At 49.2% G+C, this 23,420-nt stretch overlaps 1 protein-coding gene across 1 annotated transcript; it reads left to right on the plus strand.

Annotated features, from left to right (window-relative positions):
* The first annotated feature begins 12,258 nt into the window (after positions 1–12,258).
* Positions 12,259–16,624, plus strand: LOC123409962 (stromal cell-derived factor 2-like protein). Its single transcript, XM_045102833.1, has 6 exons — positions 12,259–12,627; positions 12,714–12,854; positions 13,443–13,583; positions 15,266–15,315; positions 15,404–15,533; positions 16,273–16,624. The coding sequence occupies exons 1-6, from the start codon at positions 12,523–12,525 to the stop codon at positions 16,354–16,356; spliced, it is 651 nt and encodes a 216-aa protein (XP_044958768.1). The 5' UTR covers positions 12,259–12,522; the 3' UTR covers positions 16,357–16,624.
* Positions 16,625–23,420: the final 6,796 nt, after the last annotated feature.

Raw genomic sequence — 23,420 nt, forward strand, 5'->3', positions numbered from 1 at the left:
TTTGTACTGAACTATCGTGTAGTCATCAGAAACGTGTATGTAGGATGTTCACAGCATCCACAGACGACGCTCGAGGTGCAGCACACCGAGTGGTGCATTAAGGACATAAGCCTTCTGTGCAGCAACGAGGACAATCCTCGGTTTTACAGACTCAGTCTGCAAAGTTTGCTACTATCAACTTTCAACTAAATTTTCTCTAGGAACATATAAAAACAGTAGAGCTATAGCGCAAGTTACATCATAATTCGCAAAGATCATTAGACTATGCTCATGACAATTAGTTCAATTAATCATATTACTTAAGAACTCCCACTCAAAAAGTACATCTCTCTAGTCATTTGAGTGGTACATGATCCAAATCCACTATCTCAAGTCCGATCATCACGTGAGTCGAGAATAGTTTCAGTGGTAACCATCTCTATGCTAATCATATCAACTATACGATTCATGCTCGACCTTTCGGTCTCATGTGTTCCGAGGCCATGTCTGCACATGCTAGGCTCGTCAAGCTTAACCCGAGTGTTCCGCGTGCGCAACTGTTTTGCACCCGTTGTATGTGAACGTTGAGTCTATCACACCCGATCATCACGTGGTGTCTCGAAACGACGAACTGTCGCAACGGTGCACAGTCGGGGAGAACACAATTTCGTCTTGAAATTTTAGTGAGAGATCACCTCATAATGCTACCGTCGTTCTAAGCAAGATAAGGTGCAAAAAGGATTAACATCACATGCAATTCATAAGTGACATGATATGGCAATCATCACGTGCTCCTTGATCTCCATCACCAAAGCACCAGCACGATCTTCTTGTCACCGGCGTCACACCATGATCTCCATCATCATGATCTCCATCAACGTGTCGCCATCGGGGTTGTCGTGCTACTCATGAAATCACTACTAAAGCTACGTCCTAGCAATATAGTAAACGCATCTGCAAGCACAAACGTTAGTTTTAAAGACAACCCTATGGCTCCTGCCGGTTGCCGTACCATCGACGTGCAAGTCGATATTAACTATTACAACATGATCATCTCATACATCCAATGTATCACATCACATCGTTGGCCATATCACATCACAAGCATACCCTGCAAAAACAAGTTAGACGTCCTCTAATTTTGTTGTTGCATGTTTTACGTGGTGACCATGGGTATCTAGTAGGATCGCATCTTACTTACGCAAACACCACAACGGAGATATATTAGTTGCTATTTAACCTCATCCAAGGACCTCCTCGGTCAAATCCGATTCAACTAAAGTTGGAGAAACTGACACTTGCCAGTCATCTTTGAGCAACGGGGTTACTCGTAGCGATGAAACCAGTCTCTCGTAAGCGTACGAGTAATGTCGGTCCAAGCCGCTTCAATCCAACAATACCGCAGAATCAAGAAAAGACTAAGGAGGGCAGCAAAACGCACATCACCGCCCACACAAAATTTTGTGTTCTACTCGAGAAGACATCTACGCATGAACCTAGCTCATGATGCCACTGTTGGGTAACGTCGCAAGGGAAACAAAAATTTTCCTACGCGCACGAAGACCTATCATGGTGATGTCCATCTACGAGAGGGGATGAGTGATCTACGTACCCTTGTAGATCGTACATAAGAAGCGTTAGTGAACGCGGTTGATGTAGTGGAACGTCCTCAAGTCCCTCGATCCGCCCCGCGAACAATCCCGCGATCAGTCCCACGATCTAGTACCGAACGGACGGCACCTCCGCGTTGAGCACACGTACAGCTCGACGATGATCTCGGCCTTCTTGATCCAGCAAGAGAGACGGAGAGATAGAAGAGTTCTCCGGCAGCGTGACGGCGTTCCGGAGGTTGGTGATGACCTTGTCTCAGCAGGGCTCCGCCCGAGCTCCGCAGAAACGCGATCTAGAGGAAAAACCGTGGAGGTATGTGGTCGGGCTGCCGTGGAAAAGTCATCTCAAATCAGCCCTAATACCTCATTATATATAGGAGGGAGGGGGAGGGAAGAGGCAGCCTCAAACCCTCAAGGTTTGGCCGAAATTGGAGGTGGAGGAGTCCTACTCCAATCCTAGTTGGAGTAGGATTCCACCTTCCCACTTGGAAACTCTTTCCACCTTGTGTTTTTTCCTTCTCAAACCTTATGGGCCTTAGTGGGAACTTATTCCAGCCCACTAGGGGCTGGTTTATCTCTTCCCATAGCCCATGAGACCCCTTGGGGCGTGACACCCCTCCCAATGGTCCCCGGCACCCCTCCCGGCACTCCCGGTACACTACCGATGAGCCCGAAACTTTTCCGGTGACCAAAACAGGACTTCCTATATATCAATCTTTACCTCCGGACCATTCCGGAGCTCCTCATGACGTCCTGGATCTCATCCGGGACTCCGAACAACATTCGGTAACCAACCATATAACTCAAATACGCATAAAACAACGTCGAACCTTAAGTGTGCAGACCCTGCGGGTTCGAGAACTATGTAGACATGACCCGAGTGACTCCTCGGTCAATATCCAATAGCGGGACCTAGATGCCCATATTGGATCCTACATATTCTACGAAGATCTTATCGTTTGAACCTCAGTGCCAAGGATTCATATAATCCCGTATGTCATTCCCTTTGTCCTTCGGCATGTTACTTGCCCGAGATTCGATCGTCAGTATCCGCATACCTATTTCAATCTCGTTTACCGGCAAGTCTCTTTACTCGTTCCGTAATACAAGATCCCGCAACTTACGCTAAGTCACATTGCTTGCAAGGCTTGTGTGTGATGTTGTATTACCGAGTGGGCCCCGAGATACCTCTCCGTCACACGGAGCGACAAATCCCAGTCTCGATCCATACTAACTCAACCAACACCTTCGGAGATACCTGTAGAGCATCTTTATAGTCACCCAGTTACGTTGCGACGTTTGATACACACAAAGCATTCCTCCGGTGTCAGTGAGTTATATGATCTCATGGTCATAGGAACAAATACTTGACACGCAGAAAACAGTAGCAACAAAATGACACGATCAACATGCTACGTCTATTAGTTTGGGTCTAGTCCATCACATGATTCTCCTAATGATGTGATCCCGTTATCAAGTGACAACACTTGCCTATGGCCAGGAAACCTTGACCATCTTTGATCAACGAGCTAGTCAACTAGAGGCTTACTAGGGACAGTGTTTTGTCTATGTATCCACACAAGTATTGTGTTTCCAATCAATACAATTATAGCATGGATAATAAACGATTATCATGAACTAAGAAATATAATAATAACTAATTTATTATTGCCTCTAGGGCATATTTCCAACAGCGGGGCGGGGAATCGTTTAGTGCCGCCGCCGCCTCAGTCGGATGGGAACAAAATGAGGGGTGATCCGATTCTACGGATTGAAAGGAAGGAGGGTTAGCGATCTGGCGAGCTGTGGCTAGAGGTTAGCTAAATGGGCTGGTAAATGGCGCAATGAACCACGGGTCTTGGATTTTTCTCCTGGAGTAGAAGCCCCTTAGGACAGCTGGGCCGGAAAAAATACAAACGGCGAAGGCGTGAAGAGACAGAACATCCGACGGCCAAAAACGACTCAGGTGCGAAATCTAATGGCCGAAATTGCTAGGGTCGTGAGATGGCTTAGATTAGGTGCAGTTTTACTGTCGTAAATAACTTGGCTTGTATATTCCTATGATAGGCTTCCTCAAAATTGCCTTAGGTCTTCGTGAGCAAGCAAGTTGGATGCACACCCACTAGTTTTCTTTAAGAGCTTTCACATACTCGTAGCTCTAGTGCATCATTTGTATGGCAATCCCTACTCATTCACATTGATATCTATTGATGAGCATCTCCATAGCTAATTGATATGCCTAGTTAATGTGACTATCTTCTCCTTTTTGTCTTGCAACCTCCACTACATTCCACACCATCTATAGTGCTATAACCATGGCTCACGCTCATGTATTGCGTGAGAGTTGAAAAGGTTTGAGAAAGTAAAGGTGTGAAACAATTACTTGGCCAATACCGGGGTTGTGCATGATTTAAATTCATTGTGCAATGATGATAGAGCATAGCCAGACTATATGCTTTTGTAGGGGTAACTTTCTTTTGGCCTTGTTATTTTGAAAGTTCATGATTACTATGCTAGTTTGCTTGAATTATTATTGTTTCCAGGTTAATAGAAAACTATTTTTTTGAATCTAATGGATCTGAACATTCACATCACATAAGAGGAATTACAAAGGACACCTATGCTAGGTAGCATGAAAGCATAAAAAATTCATTCTTATCACTTCCCTACTCGAGGACGAGCAGGAGTTAAGCTTGGGGATGCTTGATACGTCTCAAACGTATCTATAATTTTTGATGGTTTCACGTTGTTATCTTGTCTTCTTTGGTTGTTTTATGTACCTTTTATATCTTTTTGGGACTAACTTATTAATTCAGTGCCAAGTGCCAGTTCCTGTTTTTTCCGTGTTTTTGACTCTTTTCAGATCTGATTTTGGAACGGAGTCCAAACGGAAGAAAAACCCCAAAATGATTTTTTCCGAACGGAAGAAGATCAGGGGGCCTTTGGGCCAAGCCAGGTGGGCTCCAGCGAGCCCACAAGCCCCCACTCCGCCACCAGGGGGGAGGCGGCGGTGGGCAGGCTTGTGGCCTCCCTGGCCGCCTCCTGACCTAGATCTTTGACCTATAAATTCCCAAATATTCCGCAAAAAATCAGGGGAGCCTCAAAAATACTTTTCCGCCGCCGCAAGCTTCCGTTTCCGCGAGATCTCATCTGGAGACCCTTCCCGACGCCCTGCCGGAGGGGACTTTGGAGTTGGAGGGCTTCTTCATCATCATCATCGCCCCTCCAATGACTTGTGAGTAGTTCACTTCAGACCTACGGGTCCGTAGTTAGTAGCTAGATGGCTTCTTCAATACAAAGTTCTCCATGATCTTCATGGAGATCTATCCGATGTAATGTTCTTTGGCGGTGTGTTTGTCGAGATCCGATGAATTGTGGATTTGTGATCAGATTATCTATGATATATATTTGAGTCTTTGCTGATTTCTTATATGCATGATTTGATATCCTTGTAAGTCTCTCCGAGTCTTGGGTTTTGTTTGGCCAACTAGATCTATGATTCTTGCAATGGGAGAAGTGCTTGGTTTTGGGTTCTACCATGTGGTGACCTTTCCGAGTGACAGTAGGGGCAGCAAGGCACACATCAAGTAGTTGCCATCAAGGGTAAAAAGATGGGGTTTTTATCATTGGTTTGAGATTATCCCTCTACATCATGTCATCTTGCTTAAGGCGTTACTCTGTTCTTATGGACTTAATACACTAGATGCATGCTGGATAGCGGTCGACGTGTGGAGTAATAGTAGTAGATGCAGACAGTATCGGTCTACTTGTTTTGGACGTGATGCCTATAGAAATAATCATTGCATATATATCGTCACGACTTTGCGCGGTTCTATCAATTGCTCGACAGTAATTTGTTCACCCTCCGTCTACTTGCTTTCATGAGAGAAGCCACTAGTAAACACTATGGCCCCCGGGTCTATTCACATCCATCGTTTACACCTCTGCTTTTACTTTGCTTTGTTACTTTGTTGCTTTGAGTTCTCACTTGGCAAACAATCTATAAGGGATTGACAACCCCTTCATAGCGTTGGGAGCAAGTTTTTGTGTTTGTGCAGGATCTTGAGATACTCCTCCACTGGATTGATACCTTGGTTCTCAAACTGAGGGAAATACTTACCACCGCTACGCTACATCACCCTTTCCGCTTTGAGGGAACACCAACGCAAGGCTCCAAGGCCACGGGGGAAATCCTTTGCATACTTGCCTAGGAAGTCCCTTAAGGCGTAGCCACAGCTGAAGGATTCCTGGTGTCGTTGCTGAGCAGGAGCACGTCAAGACAACGTGCCTATTCCTGGCGCCATTGGAAGGTCTTTTGTTGCACTAGCAGAAGTATTTCTGGCACCGTTGCCGGGGATACACAACTGACATCAAGACCCTTCCCGGCGCCCTGCTGGAGGGGACTTTGGAGTTGGAGGGCTTCTTCTTCATCATCATCGCCCCTCCAATGACTCGTGAGTAGTTCACTTCAGACCTACGGGTTCGTAGTTAGTAGCTAGATGGCTTCTTCTCTCTCTTGGATCTTCAATACAAAGTTCTCCATGATCTTCATGGAGATCTATCCGATGTAATCTTCTTTGGCGGTGTGTTTGTCGAGATTCGATGAATTGTGGATTTGTGATCAGATTATCTATGATATATATTTGAGTCTTTGCTTATTTCTTATATGCATGATTTGATATCCTTGTAAGTCTCTCCGAGTCTTGGGTTTTGTTTGGCCAATTAGATCTATGATTCTTGCAATGGGAGAAGTGCTTGGTTTTGGGTTCTTACCATGTGGTGACCTTTCCCAGTGACAGTAGGGGCAGCAAGGCACACATTGAGTAGTTTCCATCAAGGGTAACAAGGTGGGCTCTGTCGTTGATATGAGATTGTCCATCTACATCATGTCATCTTGCTTAAGGCGTTACTCTGTTCTTTTGGACATAATACACTAGATGCATGCTGGATAGCGGTCGACGTGTGGAGTAGTAGTAGTAGATGCAGAAAGTATTGGTTTACTTGTTTTGGACGTGATGCCTATAGATATAATCATTGCCATAGATATCGTCACGACTTTGCGCGGTTCTATCAATTGCTCGACAGTAATTTGTGCACCCACCGTCTACTTGCTTTCATGAGAGAAGCCACTAGTAAACACTACGGCCCCCGGGTCTATTCACATCTATCGTTTCCACTTTCGCTTTTACTTTGCTTTGTTACTTTGTTGCTTTCAGTTCTCACTTGGCAAACAATCTATAAGGGATTGACAACCCCTTCATAGCGTTGGGAGCAATCTTTTTGTGTTTGTGCAGGCTCTTGTGATACTCCTCCACTGGATCGGTACCTTGGTTCTCAAAGTGAGGGAAATACTTACCACCGCTACGCTACATCACCCTTTTCGCTTTGAGGGAACACCAACGCAAGGCTCCAAGGCCACGGGGGAAATCCTTTGCATATTTGCCTAGTAAGTCCTTTAAGGCGTAGCCGTAGCAGAAGGATTCCTGGTGCCGTCGACACACCTATTTCTGGCGCCATTGGAAGGTCTTTTGTTGCAGTAGCATTCCACCCTTGAAGGTATAGTTGGCAAGCATGGCGGAGATCTCAAGATCAGGTATCCTCCTCTTATTAGTCACAATATCTTTCATATACTTAGCATACGGAGACATCTTGAGCATATCCGTCAAACGCATCTGCAGAAAGACATGTCTGATCATCTCAACGAAGCGCTCAAAATCCTCATCATCCTTTTTCTTGGATGGTTTGGGAGGAAAGGGCATAGGTTTCTGAACCCATGGTTCCCTTTCTTTACCGTGCTTCCTAGGAGTGAAGTCATTCTTATCGTATCTCTGATTCTTAGGCTGTGGGTTATCAAGATCAGGTTCAATCTCCACACCCTTTTCATCGCTAGGTTGAGCATCTTCATGAACATCATTATTGATATTATCATTAGGCTCATGTTCATCACCAGATTGTGTTTCAGCATCAGAGATAGAGGCATCGTTTGGACTTTCAAGGGTAGCAGCAACGTTGCTAGCGTGCAGGTTCCTATCATCTTTCTTCTTCTTTCTAGGATGACTAGGTGCATCAGTGCTAACTCCTTGAGACTCTTGTTCAACTCTCTTCGGGTGACCCTCAGGATACAAAGGTTCCTGGGTCATTCTACCGCCTCTAGTAACGGCTCTGACAGAATTGTCATTCAACTCATTGAGCAAGTCATTTTGAGCTTTAAGTACTTGTTCTACCTGAGTAGTAAACATAGAGGCATGTTTACTCAGAAGCTTCAGATCATTCACATTTCTGTCTACACAAGCACTTAAATGACCAAGCATACGGGTACTTTGTTCCAATTGTCTGCTAACATAATCATTGAAACTCTGTTGTTTAGCAACAAAGTTGTCAAATTCATCAAAGCATAGGCTAGCAGGTTTGTCAAAAGGAATATCACTCTCATTGAATCTACACAGAGAATTCACCTCTACTACTAGTATCGGGTTATCGAGACCATGGATCTCTTCGATAGGTGGTAGATTTTTGACATCTTCAGATTTAATGCCTTTCTCTCACATAGATTTCTTGGCTTCTTGCATATCTTCAGGACTGAGGAATAAAATACCTCTTTTCTTCGGAGTTGGCTTAGGAGGTGGCTCGGGAGTAGTCCAAGCATTATCGTTGATCAAGATGTTATTCAGTAGGATCTCAGCTTGTTCTACAGTTCGTTCCCTAAAAACACAACTGGCACAACTATCTAGGTGGTCTCTAGAAGCATCGGTAAGTCCGTTATAGAAGATATCAAGTATCTCGTTCTTCTTAAGAGGGTGATCAGGCAAAGCATTCTATAGCTGGATGAGCCTCCCCCAAGCTTGTGGGAGACTCTCTTCTTTGAGTTGAGCAAAGTTGTATATTTCCTGCAAGGCAGCTTGCTTCTTATGGGCAGGGAAATATTTCTCACATAAGTAATAGACCATATCCTGGGGACTACTCACACATCCAGGAGCAAGAGAAGTGAACCAGGCTTTAGCGTCATCCTTTAGAGAGAAAGGAAACAACTTAAGGATATAGTAGTAGCGGATCTTCTCCTCACTAGTGAAAAGGGTGGCTATATCGTGTAGTTTAGTAAGATGGGCTACGACCGTCTCAGACTCATAACCATGGAAAGGATCAGATTCGACTAGAGAGATTATCTCAGGGTCGACAGAGAATTCATAATCCTCATCGGTGATAAAGATAGGTGAAGTGGCAAACTTTGGGTCGTATTTCATCCTAGCTTTCATAGATTTTTTCCTTCCAATTGAGAAGTAATTTCTCAGCGTCATAGGCATCCTTACACGCAAGAAAATCCTCAGCTATCTCTCCCTCCATAGCATAACCCTCGGGTATATCAGGGAATTCATATCTAGGAGAGCTAGATCTAGCAGGAGCAAAAGCAGGTTATATCTCAATAGTATCGGCAGTTTCAGAAGCATCACGAGCATTGGCAGTAACTCTAGAAATATGAGCATCAAGGAATACCCCTAGTGGCATATCAGGCAAAGTAGTATCTCTAGCAGTATCAAGCATAGCATCATTAGGCAAAATAACATCTCTAGCATCATCAAGCAAAGCAGTATCAGGCATAGCATCTCTAGCAGTATCAGGCATAGCATCTCTAGCAGTATCAGGCATAGCATCTCTAGCAGTATCAGGCACATGCGACATATCAAGGTTTCTAGCAGGAGGTGGTGTCGCAAACTTACTCATAACTGAAGGTGAATCAAGTGTAGAGCTAGATGGCAGTTCCTTACCTCCCCTCGTAGTTGAGGGCAATACTTTGGTTCTTGGATCTTTCAGATTCTTCACAGTGATCAGCAGATATAAATCCCAAGTGACTCAGAGAATATAGCTATCCTCCCCGGCAACGGCGCCATAAAAGAGCTGCTTCCAGTTGCTCAACAATTAGCAATTGTCTTGCAGTGGCCCACCAACGTGTGGGATCGCGACAGTTTCCGAGGGTAGAGTATTCAACCCAAATTTGTTGGTTCGACACAATGGGAGTGAAAGGATATTCTCTAGTATTAACAGTTGAGTTGTTGACTCAACCACACCTGAAAGATTAGTATCTGCAAGCAGGATATAAGCAGCAAAGGTAGTATGATAGCAACGTTGCTAGGAAAGAATCTGTTGATGGCAGATTATTCCTAACTGAAGTATCAACGGCGCCAGAAAAGAGCTGTTGACGTGCAACTATTCTCGACTTGATGCCTCCCCGGCAACGGCGCCAAAAAAGTACTGTAGCAGGTAGTAGCAGTGTAACGAGTAACAACAGTGGCAAGGAACAACAATAGTGACAGCAGTAGCAAGTAGCAGCAGTAGCAAGTAACAGTAGTATAGCAAGTAACAATAGTAGCAACAGCAGCAGGACAAAGCAAGTAATAGCAACAGCAAGTAACAATAGCAGCAAGTAATAGTAGCAGCAACAGTAGTAACGACACAACAAGTAACAGTGGCAGTGGGACAAACTCGTAGGCAATGGATCGGTGATTTGTCGGATGACATTCATCATGCAACAGTTATAACATGGAGAGATATGTGGCTAGGTCCCGTTCGTCAATGTGATGTAGGCATGCATTCCGTGTGTAGTCATACGTGCTTAGGGAAAAGAACTTGCATGGCATCTATTGTCCATCCCTCCCGTGGCAGCGGGGTCCAAATGGATACTACGGGATATTAAGGTTCTCCTTTAAATAAAGAACCGGACCAACGCATTAGCACTTGGTGAACACATGAACCCCTCAAATTATGGTCATCACCGGGAGTGGTTCCGGTTATTGTCACTCCGGGGTTGCCGGATCATAACACATAGTAGGTAACTACAACTTGCAAGGTCGGATCTAAAACACACATATATTGGTGACAACATAATAATTTCAGATCTGAAATCATGGCACTCGGGCCCTAATGACAAGCATTAAGCATGACAAAGTAGTAGCAACATCAATCTCAAAACATAGTGGATACTAGGGATCAATCCCCGTCAAAACTAACTCGATTACATGATAGATCTCATCCTACTCATCACCGCCCAGCGAGCCTACGAATAGATTACTCACGAACGATGAAGAGCTTCATGGAATTGGAGACGAAAGAAGGTTGATGATGACGATGGCAACGATCTCCTTGATCCAGAGCCCAAAACGGACTCCAGATCTGCCCTCCAGGGCAAGAACGGGATGTGGCAGCGCCTTTGGATCGTGAAACGCGATGAATTCTTCTCTCCTGATTTTTTCCGGGACGAAAGGGAATAAATAGCGCTGGAATTGGGGGCGGCAGAGCCACGTGGGCCCCACAAGCCTCGTGGCCGCGGCCGGGGGGGAGGCCGCGGCTACAGGGCTTGTCGCCCACTGGCCTGTCCCCTCCGGTGGATCTTTGCGCAGGTATTTGTCATATTTTCCAGAAATATTCTCCGTAAATTTTCAGGACGTTCCGAGAACTTTCATTTCTGCACAAAAACAACACCATGACAATTCTGGTGAAAACAGCGTCAGTCCGGGTTAGTTCCATTCAAATCATGTAAATTAGAGTCCAAAACAAGGGCAAAAGAGTTTGGAAAAGTAGATACGATGGAGATGTATGAGGCACCCACTAATTTAATTCAAAAGTTGCTCTTTTCATACATTTTTTTGGATAATGATTCCCTTCAGCCGACCGATTATGTGCGAGCTTCCATCATCTCTATGTTCGTCGGATGAATTTTAATCAACAATCCGAAGCTAACTCTTCGATGCCCATGTTTTGCAACTGGTTCATTATTTCAAAAAGGGGTTCTGCAACCAGCTCCTTGTTGCAAAACGACTAGGAGCTAGATTCCACAGCGAGTGCGATCAGGGAGGCCAATTTTTTTCGGCAACACGACCCATGCTACATTTCCCCCCATAATACAACCTATGTTACAAAAAAGAACACACAATAAAACTTATGTCGCAAAAAGACCCGCAATATAAGCTCCGTTGCAAATATTCCCGCAACAAGACCTTTGTCGCAATGTATAGAAATACATATGGTTGATTGATTGTATCAAATCCAATGGCTTGCTATGCGGCAAATCTTTTGAATAAATCCGCCGACCGACGCGTAGCAGTCTTCTATATTTTTTGTCACATACCTTTAGGTTTTAATTACACTTTTGGAGAACACATTGGCCCTATTTGAATCCATGGGTTAAAGTTAGTTTGGGTTAGTTTGGATTCAACTAATCCAAAAACATCTAAACATAAGGGTTAGTTTTGGTTAGATGCATCTAACCCATCAAAAAAAAAATTAAACCGATGGAGAGATGCTTATTTGGGTTAAAGTTAGGTGGGGCCCAGAAAAAAAGTTATTTTTTCCCTCTACTTTCACCATACCAAATCCTGGTTAAATGAGTCAAATGATTAAAAAAAATGCATTTATTGTCAATCTAATTTTATCATCCAAATACTTCTTTGTTTAAAGTTAGTTCAAAATTAATCCAGAGTCAGAATTACCTCTAACTGAATTAAAGTATCCAAAGAGGCACATTATGGAGTGACTAGTCGTGTGAAAGTATGTTTTGAGGGGTCTTTTGGCACAAAATAATACCATCACTGACGCGGCTGCAACACGTGTCGTCCTCTGGTTCGTCCCCTATACGTGGAAGCCGGATGGGTCCCGACCCGAAGCCAGTCTCCACGGAAGCAACGACCACGGCAAGCAAAACGTCCCGGAGCTCGCGAGATCTCGACGGCCGCAACCACACACACCAGCACGCCCAGACACGAGAGACCAGACCCACCCCGCTTCACCGATCGCCGGCGGGAAAGCCAAAGCCCCGCGCGGCTCGCGCGAACCAGACGCGGCCACGGCACCACCGGCCGCCGCCGCGGCCAAGGGGAAAGGCTCCTCGACGTCACCGCCGTCGCCGCCGCCGAGGTCCTATCGCGCCACCGCCGCCGTCGCGATGGCCGCGTCCGTCCTCGCGCTCGCCGTGGCGCTGCTCCTCGGCGCCAGCTCCCGGGTCGACCACGGTGCGGCCGCCGCCCCCGTATCGGAAGAGGGGCTCCAGGTCCGCTTCCCAGATCTTAAGATCTGCCAAACGATTGGAATTTATGCGAGGAACTGGGTTTGATCTGCGTCTGGGTGGCCTTGCAGGTGACCTACGGGAGCACGGTGAAGCTGATGCACGAGAAGACCAAGGTGAGGCTTCACTCCCACGACGTGGCCTACGGCTCCGGCAGCGGCCAGCAGTCCGTCACCGGCTTCCCCGAGATCGACGACTCCAATAGCTACTGGGTGGGGTGCCTCTCCGTCTCTCATGGTTTCATTTCGCGCAATTGCCCCCATCTTCCAAGTTCGTGTCAAACCATGGTCTTGAATTGATAATGCCAGCGTTGGCTCTTCGTTCAGAGTGCAAATGCTGTACCCGCATTGATTGAAATCAGGGTGCAGATGTGCATGTCATATCAAAGAAACAGAGGAATGGTATAGAGAATGACAAAAATTGTAAGGTCTGGATGTAGAAAAACGAATCATTAGGCATCAGTTGTTCACCTGCCATTTACTTTTCTCCGAACCGTACAAATTTCGCACTTTGATTCGTCGGATAATTATGTGACATCTCACTAAACAGATGGATAAATGACGACATTAGCATGATGAAACTCCAACGTTGACACTGCAATACTGCTAGTTTTTTTTTTTTCATTCTCGAATCGGAAGTCCCAACCTAATGATATTTTGTGGCTAAAGATTTGGCAGTTAACCTTGATATTAATATGATTTGCCTTTCAAGTAGTCTGATACTCCACCCCGAAGTAGGCAGGGTTAGAACATGCTGTTCATGTTCAACATCTAGGCTTGACTTTGCTTGTACTCCTGCAGATTGTGAGACCTACTCTTGATTCATCAGCCAAACAAGGTGAGGCTATTGAAACTGGTAGCATCATCAGGTTGCAACACATGAGGACACGGAGATGGTTACATAGCCACTTGCATGCTTCACCGTTATCTGGTAACCTAGAGGTTAGTGTGATACGTAGTAAGTTAGTTTCGATACGTTGAAGAACCTGTAAACATTAATTTATTAAATATATTTTGCTCTCTAGAAATGAATATTTGTGCATTATGTGATTCCCAGTAGCCATCATGAAATGAAAATTTGTGCATTATGAAATGAATATTTTGCTCTCTATGGTCAGGAGTAAAGCTTTTGCGATTAGACTATAAGATTTTTTCCCTAACCGCTCCCAATGCATCATATCTAAATCTATATTATATACACTAAATAAGCATTTATATACAACTCTCATACACTTTGTGTCTAAAGGGTTCATATTTCATATGATTTGTAATTAATGGTAGAATCCCAATTATGTGGCATGTGGCCGCACAAACCATTGTTGAGCCTAATCAAGCACAACTGTGTTACCCAGATGTTAATATTGTAAGTAGTACTAGCAAATCAAAATTAACTGAAAAAAATCCACACTCACAAAGCTTATTCATGAAGATCTCTGAACTGGACATTCACCACAAGCAATTTGATCACTCATTTTAGTGAAGCATTAAGCCCAGCCACGAGAATCATCCACATAGCAATTTGATTCACACAATCTACAGATATATGTTGCTTACAAGTTAAAACCTTCTTATTTACCAATGATTCATGGTAAATCTGTGTACGTTATACTATCTAGAACATGTTCTGCAAATACACGGCCAAACTGGGATTAATTTTCCTAATTCCTTGGTGGCTGGAACATCTTCTGCAAATCAATTTCATAAATTAACTCACAGTGCACAAATAACCCACTTATATTACATTCCCGAAACAACAAGCACGGAGGCAGTACATTCAACCGGAGCATGTATGTAACTCACAGTGAGCAGGATGAAGGCCTCCATTGGCTTCTTCAGTTAGCAATCATGCACCAGCACTCGTAGCACAAATGATGAAGGATGGTCGGGGTTCGGGAAGGAGGGGGTGGGATTTGGGGCATACAGGATCAGAACAGCATTTAGGTTAGAGGAATGCCTGGTCAGGGCTTGGCTGTGGCCCGAACTGACGACTTTGGTAGCATCGGTGGTGGCAGACAGCCCGAGATGTCAGTAGGCTAGGCAACGACATGTGAATGTGTTGGGAAGGGAGACGGTGAGGATGCAGCGGAGAACAAGATGGGTGGGGATGGAGGACTGCGGCGTGAGGCAGGAGGACGGCTTTGTAGTTTCCTGGCTAGGCATAGCAGCACCTGAGAAGAGAAACTTATATCTTGCATTATATGGTGAGCACCCTGTCTCTATTTTTCTCATCTCGCCCTATCCATGGTAGGTGGATAAATAACACATGTTGTCATGCACACGGTGTCCTTGGTCACAAAGAAAGAAGTTGTTGCCCATGTTCTTGAATCAAGTGACTGACAATGTCTACAATAACTTGCAACTGCCAAGCCCAATGCCACCAGGCTATCTTTTAGCAGCTTGTATTGTGTGTCATGTAATTGCTGTTGTACCGAAGCTTGGGCACTCTAAATCTTATCCGTAGGCCCAGGGGCAACCATCTTTGTAACTTTGAATAGACTTATCACTAGGAACTCATGTGGACAATTCTTTGCTGTGCGCAAAGACGTTTTGTTTTACTATATGTTTCTTTTGCTTAATTTTTTATTGAATTAAGTATGCACCCTAAATCTTGAATGAACTTACAGGTGAGCTGTTTTGGTGGTGATGGACAATCAGATACCGGTGACTATTGGAGGTGTGATTGCTTAAAATATGTGATGCATGCTGCCTATTTGGTTGCCTAACTTAATCCAGCTTAATGGCTTGCTTTTCATATTATACAGGCTAGAAATTGAGGGAAAGGACAAGGTATGGAAGCGAGATCAGAAGGTAAGATTGCGTCATGTTGACACGGGAGGCTATCTGCACAGCCATAACAAGAAGTATAACAGGCTTGGTGGTGGGCAGCAAGAGGTGAGTGTGATAATAGTTAGAACCTACAAGTACAACCTTGTTCCGACATATATTAACGTTATATACCAATGTGATTGGGTAATGCATGTTTAGAAACTACAGCTATTAATGCTAAGAAATAATAAAATTGAATTACATGCGGTATGCGGCAATGTCAACATGCACTGTTTGTTCAAGAACTCTAGTCCTTGATCTTTAGAACATCAAGGAAATTTATTTTATATCTATAAAATGAGATGTCACTGAAACATCACAACCTGTTTACCTTTAATTAGTTAATTCTAAATCATTATACATACTCCCTCTAATCCATATTAATTGACGCAAAGCTCACGTCTATGAAGGCAAATGTCGTACTGCCTGAATTCATAGCAAATACTCCCTCCATCCCAAAATAAGGGTCTCAACCTTAGTACAATTTTATACTCCCTCCATTCCACAATGTACTGCGTCTGTTCTTCTCGAGATCTAAGTTTCACCATACATTTAAGTAACCAACGAGACCGACTGCGGCGGTAGCAGAAATTATTCCACTGAATTCTTAGATCTTGGGAAGCGCGGGCACACTACATTGTGGAATTGAGAGAGTACTAAAGTTAGTATAAAGTTGAGACACTTATTTTGGGATGGATGGAGTACTATAAAACAAGACCACATTCTAGTTCAGTTAATGCAACCTTGGTTTGCTTATGTATTGTTTAACTCATCAGTTTTCTGAGTTAAAACATTCTTCATGCAGGTCTGTGGTGTTCGAGACAAGCGAGCTGAGAATATTTGGTCGACAGCGGAGGGCGTTTATCTCCCAGTCGATGAAAGAAAGTGAACATAGCATCAGGAATTTTGTTGACATTTTCCATTTTTTTATCTGTTCGTGCTTTTAAATTAAACAAGGGATATAGTACCCAGAACTAGAATGATTGTTAGCGCAGTATTTTTCTATTTGGAAACGACGATTACAACTTAGTCGTACACCATCCATCACCACACACGCGGCTAACATGGTGAGTGCGACTCTGTCAGCATCATCACCCTGAACTAACTTGGGCCTTGGATGCTTGAACCCCTGGGACAGTAAAGACTTTGTGTGAGTATCTACAACTCTACTTTATTCGGGGGTAAATTGAAGAGGTTGTGCAACGATGCTGCTTCTCTATTGTCAAAAAACTGTTTACAATGCAAACAGAGTAGAGCGATACCAGGGAATTACAGGTAGTTGAGTATCCGTGCTGACCGTAAACAAAAAGAATCGAACATATAAAGGACAGGACGCTAGGCTAGCTAGACGTCTATATATCACGTTGCTATTTACCTCTTCAAGCATTTGTCCTATTTTCATTTTGATACATGGCGCTTTTTGTTTGCTGAAAATACATATGACACACTTGTGGGCCCACACAAGGTTTCTTTTTTATTTATTTTCCAATTTCATGTTCATTTTTTGATATTGTTTATCCGGTTTGAAAAAAGAAATGTAAGAAAATATTACAGCTGCCATAAATATAAAGAAAGTGCTAGTGCATTTTTGAAAAATACGTATTTTCAAAAATTCTCGTGTATATTAAGAAATTGTAGATGTCTTTTTGAAACATGTTCATCATGTATTCATAGAATTGACAAAAATCCATTTAAAAAAAAGCTCAACATATATTAATTTTTTTCTGCAAATCTGGCATTTCTGCAAACTCGATTTGACATGTTTTAACACATTTATAAAATTACAGTTTTTACAAAATGATTTTTAATACACGGTGAACAGTTTTTAAAAATGTGCGCACCAATGATGTATAATATGAGATTTGAACCGTATTTGCAACTTCATGCCAAGTTATAGAACCAATTTGATGTATTTTTCAAGTAGTGAACATCAATGACAAGTTTAAGCATCACCAGCAGTGTATTTACAAAGAATTAACCAATAATTCTTCATTATTATGGTTGGGTTGTGCATGCTAGGCGAGCCATGAAGAAGGTGGTCCAATCTATCTCCATGCAGACGACATTTTTAGAGATGAAGCCAGAAGAAGATATGTTGTCCACCTCTTGCATCGTCCCAGTTTGGAGATTGACAATGTAGCCGTGGCGGTGTGCGAGGACGATGAGGAGCTTGCCGTTGCCGCACCTCCCTCCCAGCCAAACATATGGAACTCGTTGAGGCTGCTCCAGCATTGCTTTTAGTTTTAGTTTTAGGTCGATCACCCCGGTGCGCGTCCAGCGGCAGTCTTGTCCATGGCCTGCTGCAGCTGGTTGTGTCCAGATCTCCATCAGCTGGAGGCCTGCGTCATACAAGCAAAGCGACAAGAGCTTTCCATCGGTGGTGGTAGCAAGGCGCGTCCGGCCGCGCTTGGCAATGAGATCGGCACGGTCGACAAGGGGCCGAGGGCTCATGGGGCTCGTCAGCTTGGTCGAGGAGACGCGGCCGGTCTCGGCGTCGACGTGAAGGACGTGGAAGCTGGAGGACGCACAGAAGAGCCAATGGGCTGCACCCTGGCACACGACGGCGTCACTGTGCATCAGGATCCCCAGCGCCGCCCTCCTTATGCACTTGGTAGGCGCGTTCCAGCTCGGCTGGCCAGCCACCAAGGTGTGGAGGTCGTAGTCTGTCTCCTTGTCCAAGTCTGTTGCTACCATCATCAGCACTTTGAACGATGGCCGGCAGCCTGCACTGGTCAGAACGGCACCACCTTTGTAGTCCGCACTGGTTAGAACGGCGTGACCTGCCCAGTACATATACCGTTCCAATGGAGGCAGCACGTCGCATGTGCCTGCGAGCAGGCTGCACACGGCCAGCGGGACGCCGCCGATCTGCCCGGGGCTGTAGTTCAGGACTGTCAAGAGGACGAGGCCGCCGTGCGACGTTAGCGGACACACGTAGTCGGCGGGAAGGCCGGCGGCGTCGGTGACAAAGGAGCTGAGCAAGCGGCGACCCGCCGCTAGGGCCGATCTCGGAGTCGGACCCGGGAGGAAGGAGGCGTCGTCTCCGCCGTTAAGCTTAAGCTCCTTGGGGACAAATGAGCCGAGGAGGGAGTACGTGGGGTCCGGCCAGCGGCGGCGGAGAAAGGAGGGGTCGGCAACGAGGGCGCGCCACCACCTGCACGTGGCTGCGCAGCGGAGGAGCGCGGGCGCGTCCGGCACGCGAGCGAGGATCTCGAGGATGATGTCGTTGGTGAGCGTGTCCGCGGCCATCGACTTCTTTTTGGTTGGTTCTCTTGTGAACTCACGGCCTCCCCTTCTTTGCGCTTATATAAGGTCAGGGACGGACTTGCGCACAGACACGTACAAACCCGAGTCCGAGCCTAACTTGACTGAGAGCAACTCTAACCACGCGACCCAAATGAACGTGAACGGATGATTTGGATCGCTGCGTTGGAGTTGCTCTAACTTACCTATCGGAACACGCGTACGTAGGAGTTTGTTTCCTATTCGGGAGAGGAAGTCGACTCTGATCGTGTGGTCTAATGGATGCAGTTCAGAATTAGAAAATGTCTGAAAAAACTTTGAATCCATACTCATATAGTCTGAAAACGGCCCTGAACACTGAATCCCTGGAATCGTCACTGGTATGTCCTCTTCAATCCCAGCTTATCCCCGCCCTCTGCATGTTTGTGTGAGGTGGGATTGAATGCGTGGAGCAGAAGAGGGGAAAAAGACTGCCAGCGGAGATGGGCGGCTCCCCTCCGGCGACCGAGTCCTGAAACTGCGCTGTGCGCGCTGACGGCGGCCGGCCGGCGTGCTGCCTGAGCCCGATGCCCCGCTTCCCCCGCCGGGGGCGCCCTCCCTCTGCTTCCCCCGGTCACCGCGGCGTTGGGCACACTGGGCAGATGATCCCGACCCCGAGGACATGGCTTCTTCGGATGGTGACGGCAGGCTGGAGCTGCCGGTGTCCCTGGCACCGCCGCTGCTCGGCTCGTTCCTGGCTGCGGCGCGCCCTGCCCAGCTGCGGCCGGGGAAGGAGGTCGGGCGGCGGCCGCCGGAGCATTGTCCCCCTGTGGTTCCCCTTCTCCCCTCCTTGGCCCGAGCCGGTGTGTTGCCTGGGTTGTCCCCCGTGGCGGCCGCCGGCGAGGGCCCCCGCGAGCCCCAACCAGGCGCTGGTGCCCTGCTCCTTGTGGCGGCGGCGCCGGTGCCGGCGGCGGCGGGTGATGCCCGAGCTCCTGGTGAGTCCCCTCCCCCGTGCCCTAGCTCCCCGGGCCGGCCGGCGACCGGTTGGGCCGGCTCTCCCCATGGGCCGCTGCAAACGGGGCCTGGGCCTCCCGCCGCGTCTCCCGAGTCCTGGAGAAGGTCAACCGGCAGTGGGCCGCTGCCCACCCGGGCCTCCCCCGCGCGCGTGTCCCGGCCCAGGCCTGCGTCGGGCGGACCGGCTCGGGGCTAGGGTTCACCCTCCCCAGTGCGCGCCGCCGCCACCCCGTAGCCTCGTCCCGTCCCGCTCCCATTACCCTCGCACTCTTCCGTCGGGCTCCCGATCCCTATCATCGCGCTCTCTCCCGTCGGGCTCCCGATCCCTGTCCTCGCGATCTCTCCCCGCAGCTCCCCAGGATCTGCTCGCCCCGTCCCGCCGGCCGACCCCCAGGCCCCTCTCGCCCTGCCCCGCCGGCCGTAGTTCTCCCCCCACCTCGTCCCTCCTCGCCTGCACTGCCGGCGGTGCGCCCTCGTCTGCAGCCAGGCGCCCGGACCTGCTCCCCATCCCCTCCCCGCGGCGCTCCTACCGGGACATGCTCATGACACGCCACGCCGGGGACGGCCAGGCCCGGCCGAAGCGGCATCTCCCGGCTGAGCAGGGGCTCCTCCCTACGCCGACCTCTCGTGACCAGGATCGCGCGGGGTTGGAGGCGCTGTCCGCTGCCCGTGACCGTGCCCCGGATGGGGGTGCTGCCTCGTCCCGTTCCGGGCGCGGTGGGGCTGCTCGGTCGGGGAAGTCCCCGGAGTACTATTCCGGGACCTCCCTTCGCCGTCCGCCTCCCCCTCGTGATCCGGAGAGGGATCCCCGCCTGCCGTTGCCGGGTTCGCCGGGGGACCGTCGCCGCCTGGAGGCCGCCCGCGCGGCCGACTTGGACCGGGAAACGTCTCTGCGTGCGGAGTTGGTTACTCGCCTCACTCCGGCATCTCAGCCGCGTGAGGAGCCAACGCCCCGCGACCCCCCGGCTCGGGACCTCGCTCACCGCCCTGCGGCGCCTTCCTGGCGGCGTGATCGCCAGGACCACCGCCGGGGGGAGCGGTGGGGCGGGCCGCCGATGCGGCGCGGTGATGATGGACGTTGGGTTGACTGGCGCTCCTCGCGGGCGGAGGGTGCGGACTGGCGCCGGGATGACGGGCCTTCTAGGCACGTGTCCCCAGATGCCCTGCCTGCTGCTCCGGTTCCCGCCCCGGCCCCGGCTAAGAAGAAGAAGAAGTCGAAGAAGAAGAAAGTTGTTGGCGGCGCTGATGGCCTGACGCCGCCAGGAGCTCAGGGGGCTCCTGAGCATGAGGCTTTGGACCCCCCTGCTCGGGCTACCCGCCAGTGCTCCCGCGAGGACACGATGTGCATCAACTGCGGGTGCGCCGGGCATTATCGCTCGGAGTGTGAGGCTCCCCCACGGTGCCCCACTACTCTTGCCTATCTTGGGTATGGCACTGAGCGGGGAAGCTTCTACTTCGTGGATGCAGAGATTGAGGAGGTAGCTGCTCGGCCTCACCTAGCGACGGTCACCTTGGAGCCCGGGCAGCCTATCCCGGATGGCCTGGTGATCTCGTCTGACCTCATCCGGGATGAGCTTGCGGCCTACATTGGCGATTTTCGCGTCTCTAAGTTCGCTTGGGAGGTGACTGAGACGGCTCCCGTGGTCTTCTCGGCCCCCTTCCCCTCGGCCGAGCTACTCCGGGTCTGCTCGCATGGTCCTATCCGGTGTCCCCTCAACCAGCTCCTGATCAGCGTCCAGGCGGCCACGTCAGAGCCTGACCCCGTCCCTCCCTTGGAGAAGGTCTGGGTCCTCGTCTATGGCCTCCCAAGGGGGGCAGTGCGGCTCCGCGGGGTGGCAAGCTCACTCATATTCTGAAAGCCATCTCGGAACCTGTGGGCAAACTGATCACCGCTGACCCGGCGTCTTTCGAGGATGATGGCCCTGCCCGCATTGAGATTCTCTGCCCGGCTCCTGCTGAGATTGACGGGCTGTCTTTGGTCTTCTACTTTGGGTCCAAGGGCAGGCGTCTGACCTTCGAGCTCGAGTCCCCGGCCTCAGCGGCTCAGCTAGATCCGGTCCCTCCTGGGCCAGAGCCTGCCGACGGGGGGCTTGGCGAGGAGGGGGTCTCGTTGGAGGAGGGGTCTTCTTCTGAGGGGGACGATGATACGGTCAGGGCTCCGCTCGAGCCGTCTGGCGGTCGGCGCACCCCCGCACCCTCGGGTGCTAGCCAGTCGGGGCTCGCAGGAGGCTCCACGGTGAGCACTTTGGCGCCGGTGGTGGTGGTAGGCACGGAGATCACTCCCTGCTTCCCCTATCCCGATGGTCGCTGCTGAGGAGGAGGTGAGTGTGGGTATGGAGGTCTGCCCTGCTTCGTCCCCGCGCTCGCCAAGTGTGGTTTGCTACTCGCGCTCTCCGGGTTCCCCCCTTCCCCAACCTTGGGGTCCCCGGATCCGCGTCCTCCGGTGGCCGTCGACCCTGGTCGGGCGCCCGAGTCCCCTCCCGTGCCCCGCTCTCGGCCTCGGGAGGGCTCTTCCCCCGTCGTGGTGGCACGTCAGAGCGCTCGGATCAGCCAGTCCCGGACCCTTCAGGACGGCCGCGTCCCGACGATCCCCGAGTTGGCAGCCCGGCGTGCGGCGGCCCGCAATCTGTTCCCAGGTACGCCTCCTCTCCTCCCCCCTTCTGGCTCTGGCTCTCGGTTTTCTGTTCTCTCTAGCGATTTGGTGCCCCTTTTGGCTGTTGTGGCTGCGGACAGTGATATTGTGTTTCGGGGGAGAAAGGTCCCCCTCTTGAGCAGATCTCCGCCCTCTGTGCGCAAGAGAGGCTTGAGGGGGTGTTAGCGGAAGCGCGCTGTCTCGCTGCGCGCTCCAACTCCCCCTCTCCACCGGTGCACGCCGGTCCTAGTCATAGAGAGACCAGGGCTGGTGGCGCACCTCCGGCAGCAGTTGCAGTTGGTCCTGTGCCGCCCATAGGTGGGCTTCGCTCTGCCCGGAAGCCCAGGGGGCGGCCGCCTACCCGCCTCAACCCCACTGAGACCCGTGGAGAGGAGCGAGTGTCAGGCCCCGGAGCTCCCTCCTCTGGCCCGGCGACCTCCGACGTCCCCTCTTCTCGGGGACGCCGGGGTCGCCCATCTAAGGCTCTCCCTCGCCCCGAGGTTGACGGGCGGGCTAGTTCGGCCCCGCTTGCGGGGCCTAGGAATCCAGGCAAGGTTGTTAAATGAAGCTCCTATGTTGGAACATTAGGGGCTTCGGCCTCCCTGGCCGGCGGCGGCAGCTTGTTGAATATTTGCGTCAGGAAGAGATTGACATAGTAGGGCTACAAGGAACGATTCGGCAGGACTTTAGCATGCTCGAGCTTCAGCGGCTCTCCCGCCACCAGTTCTCCTGGCAGTGGCTCCCTGCCTCGGGCCACTCTGGGGGAATCCTGCTTGGTGTTCGGGAGGAGGCGTTCTCAGTGGAGGACATGGACCGGGGGAGTTCTTTGTGAGCATGGCCATCACCGACCGACGTACCCACCTCAGCTGGGAGGTGATTATCGTCTATGGCCCGGCAGACCATGTCCGCTCCGCAGAATTCCTCGCCGAGCTAAAGAATAAGGTGGATAGGTGCACCACCCCTGTAGTGGTGGCTGGTGATTTTAATCTTATTAGGTGGGCTTCTGATAAAAGCTCTTCGAATGTAGATCGACCCCGGATGCGTCTTTTTAATGACTGCATTGCAGACTTGGCGCTACGTGAGAT

Source organism: Hordeum vulgare, chromosome 7H (assembly GCF_904849725.1).
Source record: "Hordeum vulgare subsp. vulgare chromosome 7H, MorexV3_pseudomolecules_assembly, whole genome shotgun sequence".
In the NCBI taxonomy this organism is placed as follows: domain Eukaryota; kingdom Viridiplantae; phylum Streptophyta; class Magnoliopsida; order Poales; family Poaceae; genus Hordeum; species Hordeum vulgare.

Coding starts and splice junctions, on each gene's coding strand:
- LOC123409962 (XM_045102833.1), top strand. CDS start 12,523: ATGGCCGCGTCCGTCCTCGCGCTCGCCGTGGCGCTGCTCCTCGGCGCC. Junction 12,855..13,442: donor ACGACTCCAATAGCTACTGG/GTGGGGTGCCTC, acceptor GTACTCCTGCAG/ATTGTGAGACCTACTCTTGA. Junction 15,316..15,403: donor GATACCGGTGACTATTGGAG/GTGTGATTGCTT, acceptor CATATTATACAG/GCTAGAAATTGAGGGAAAGG.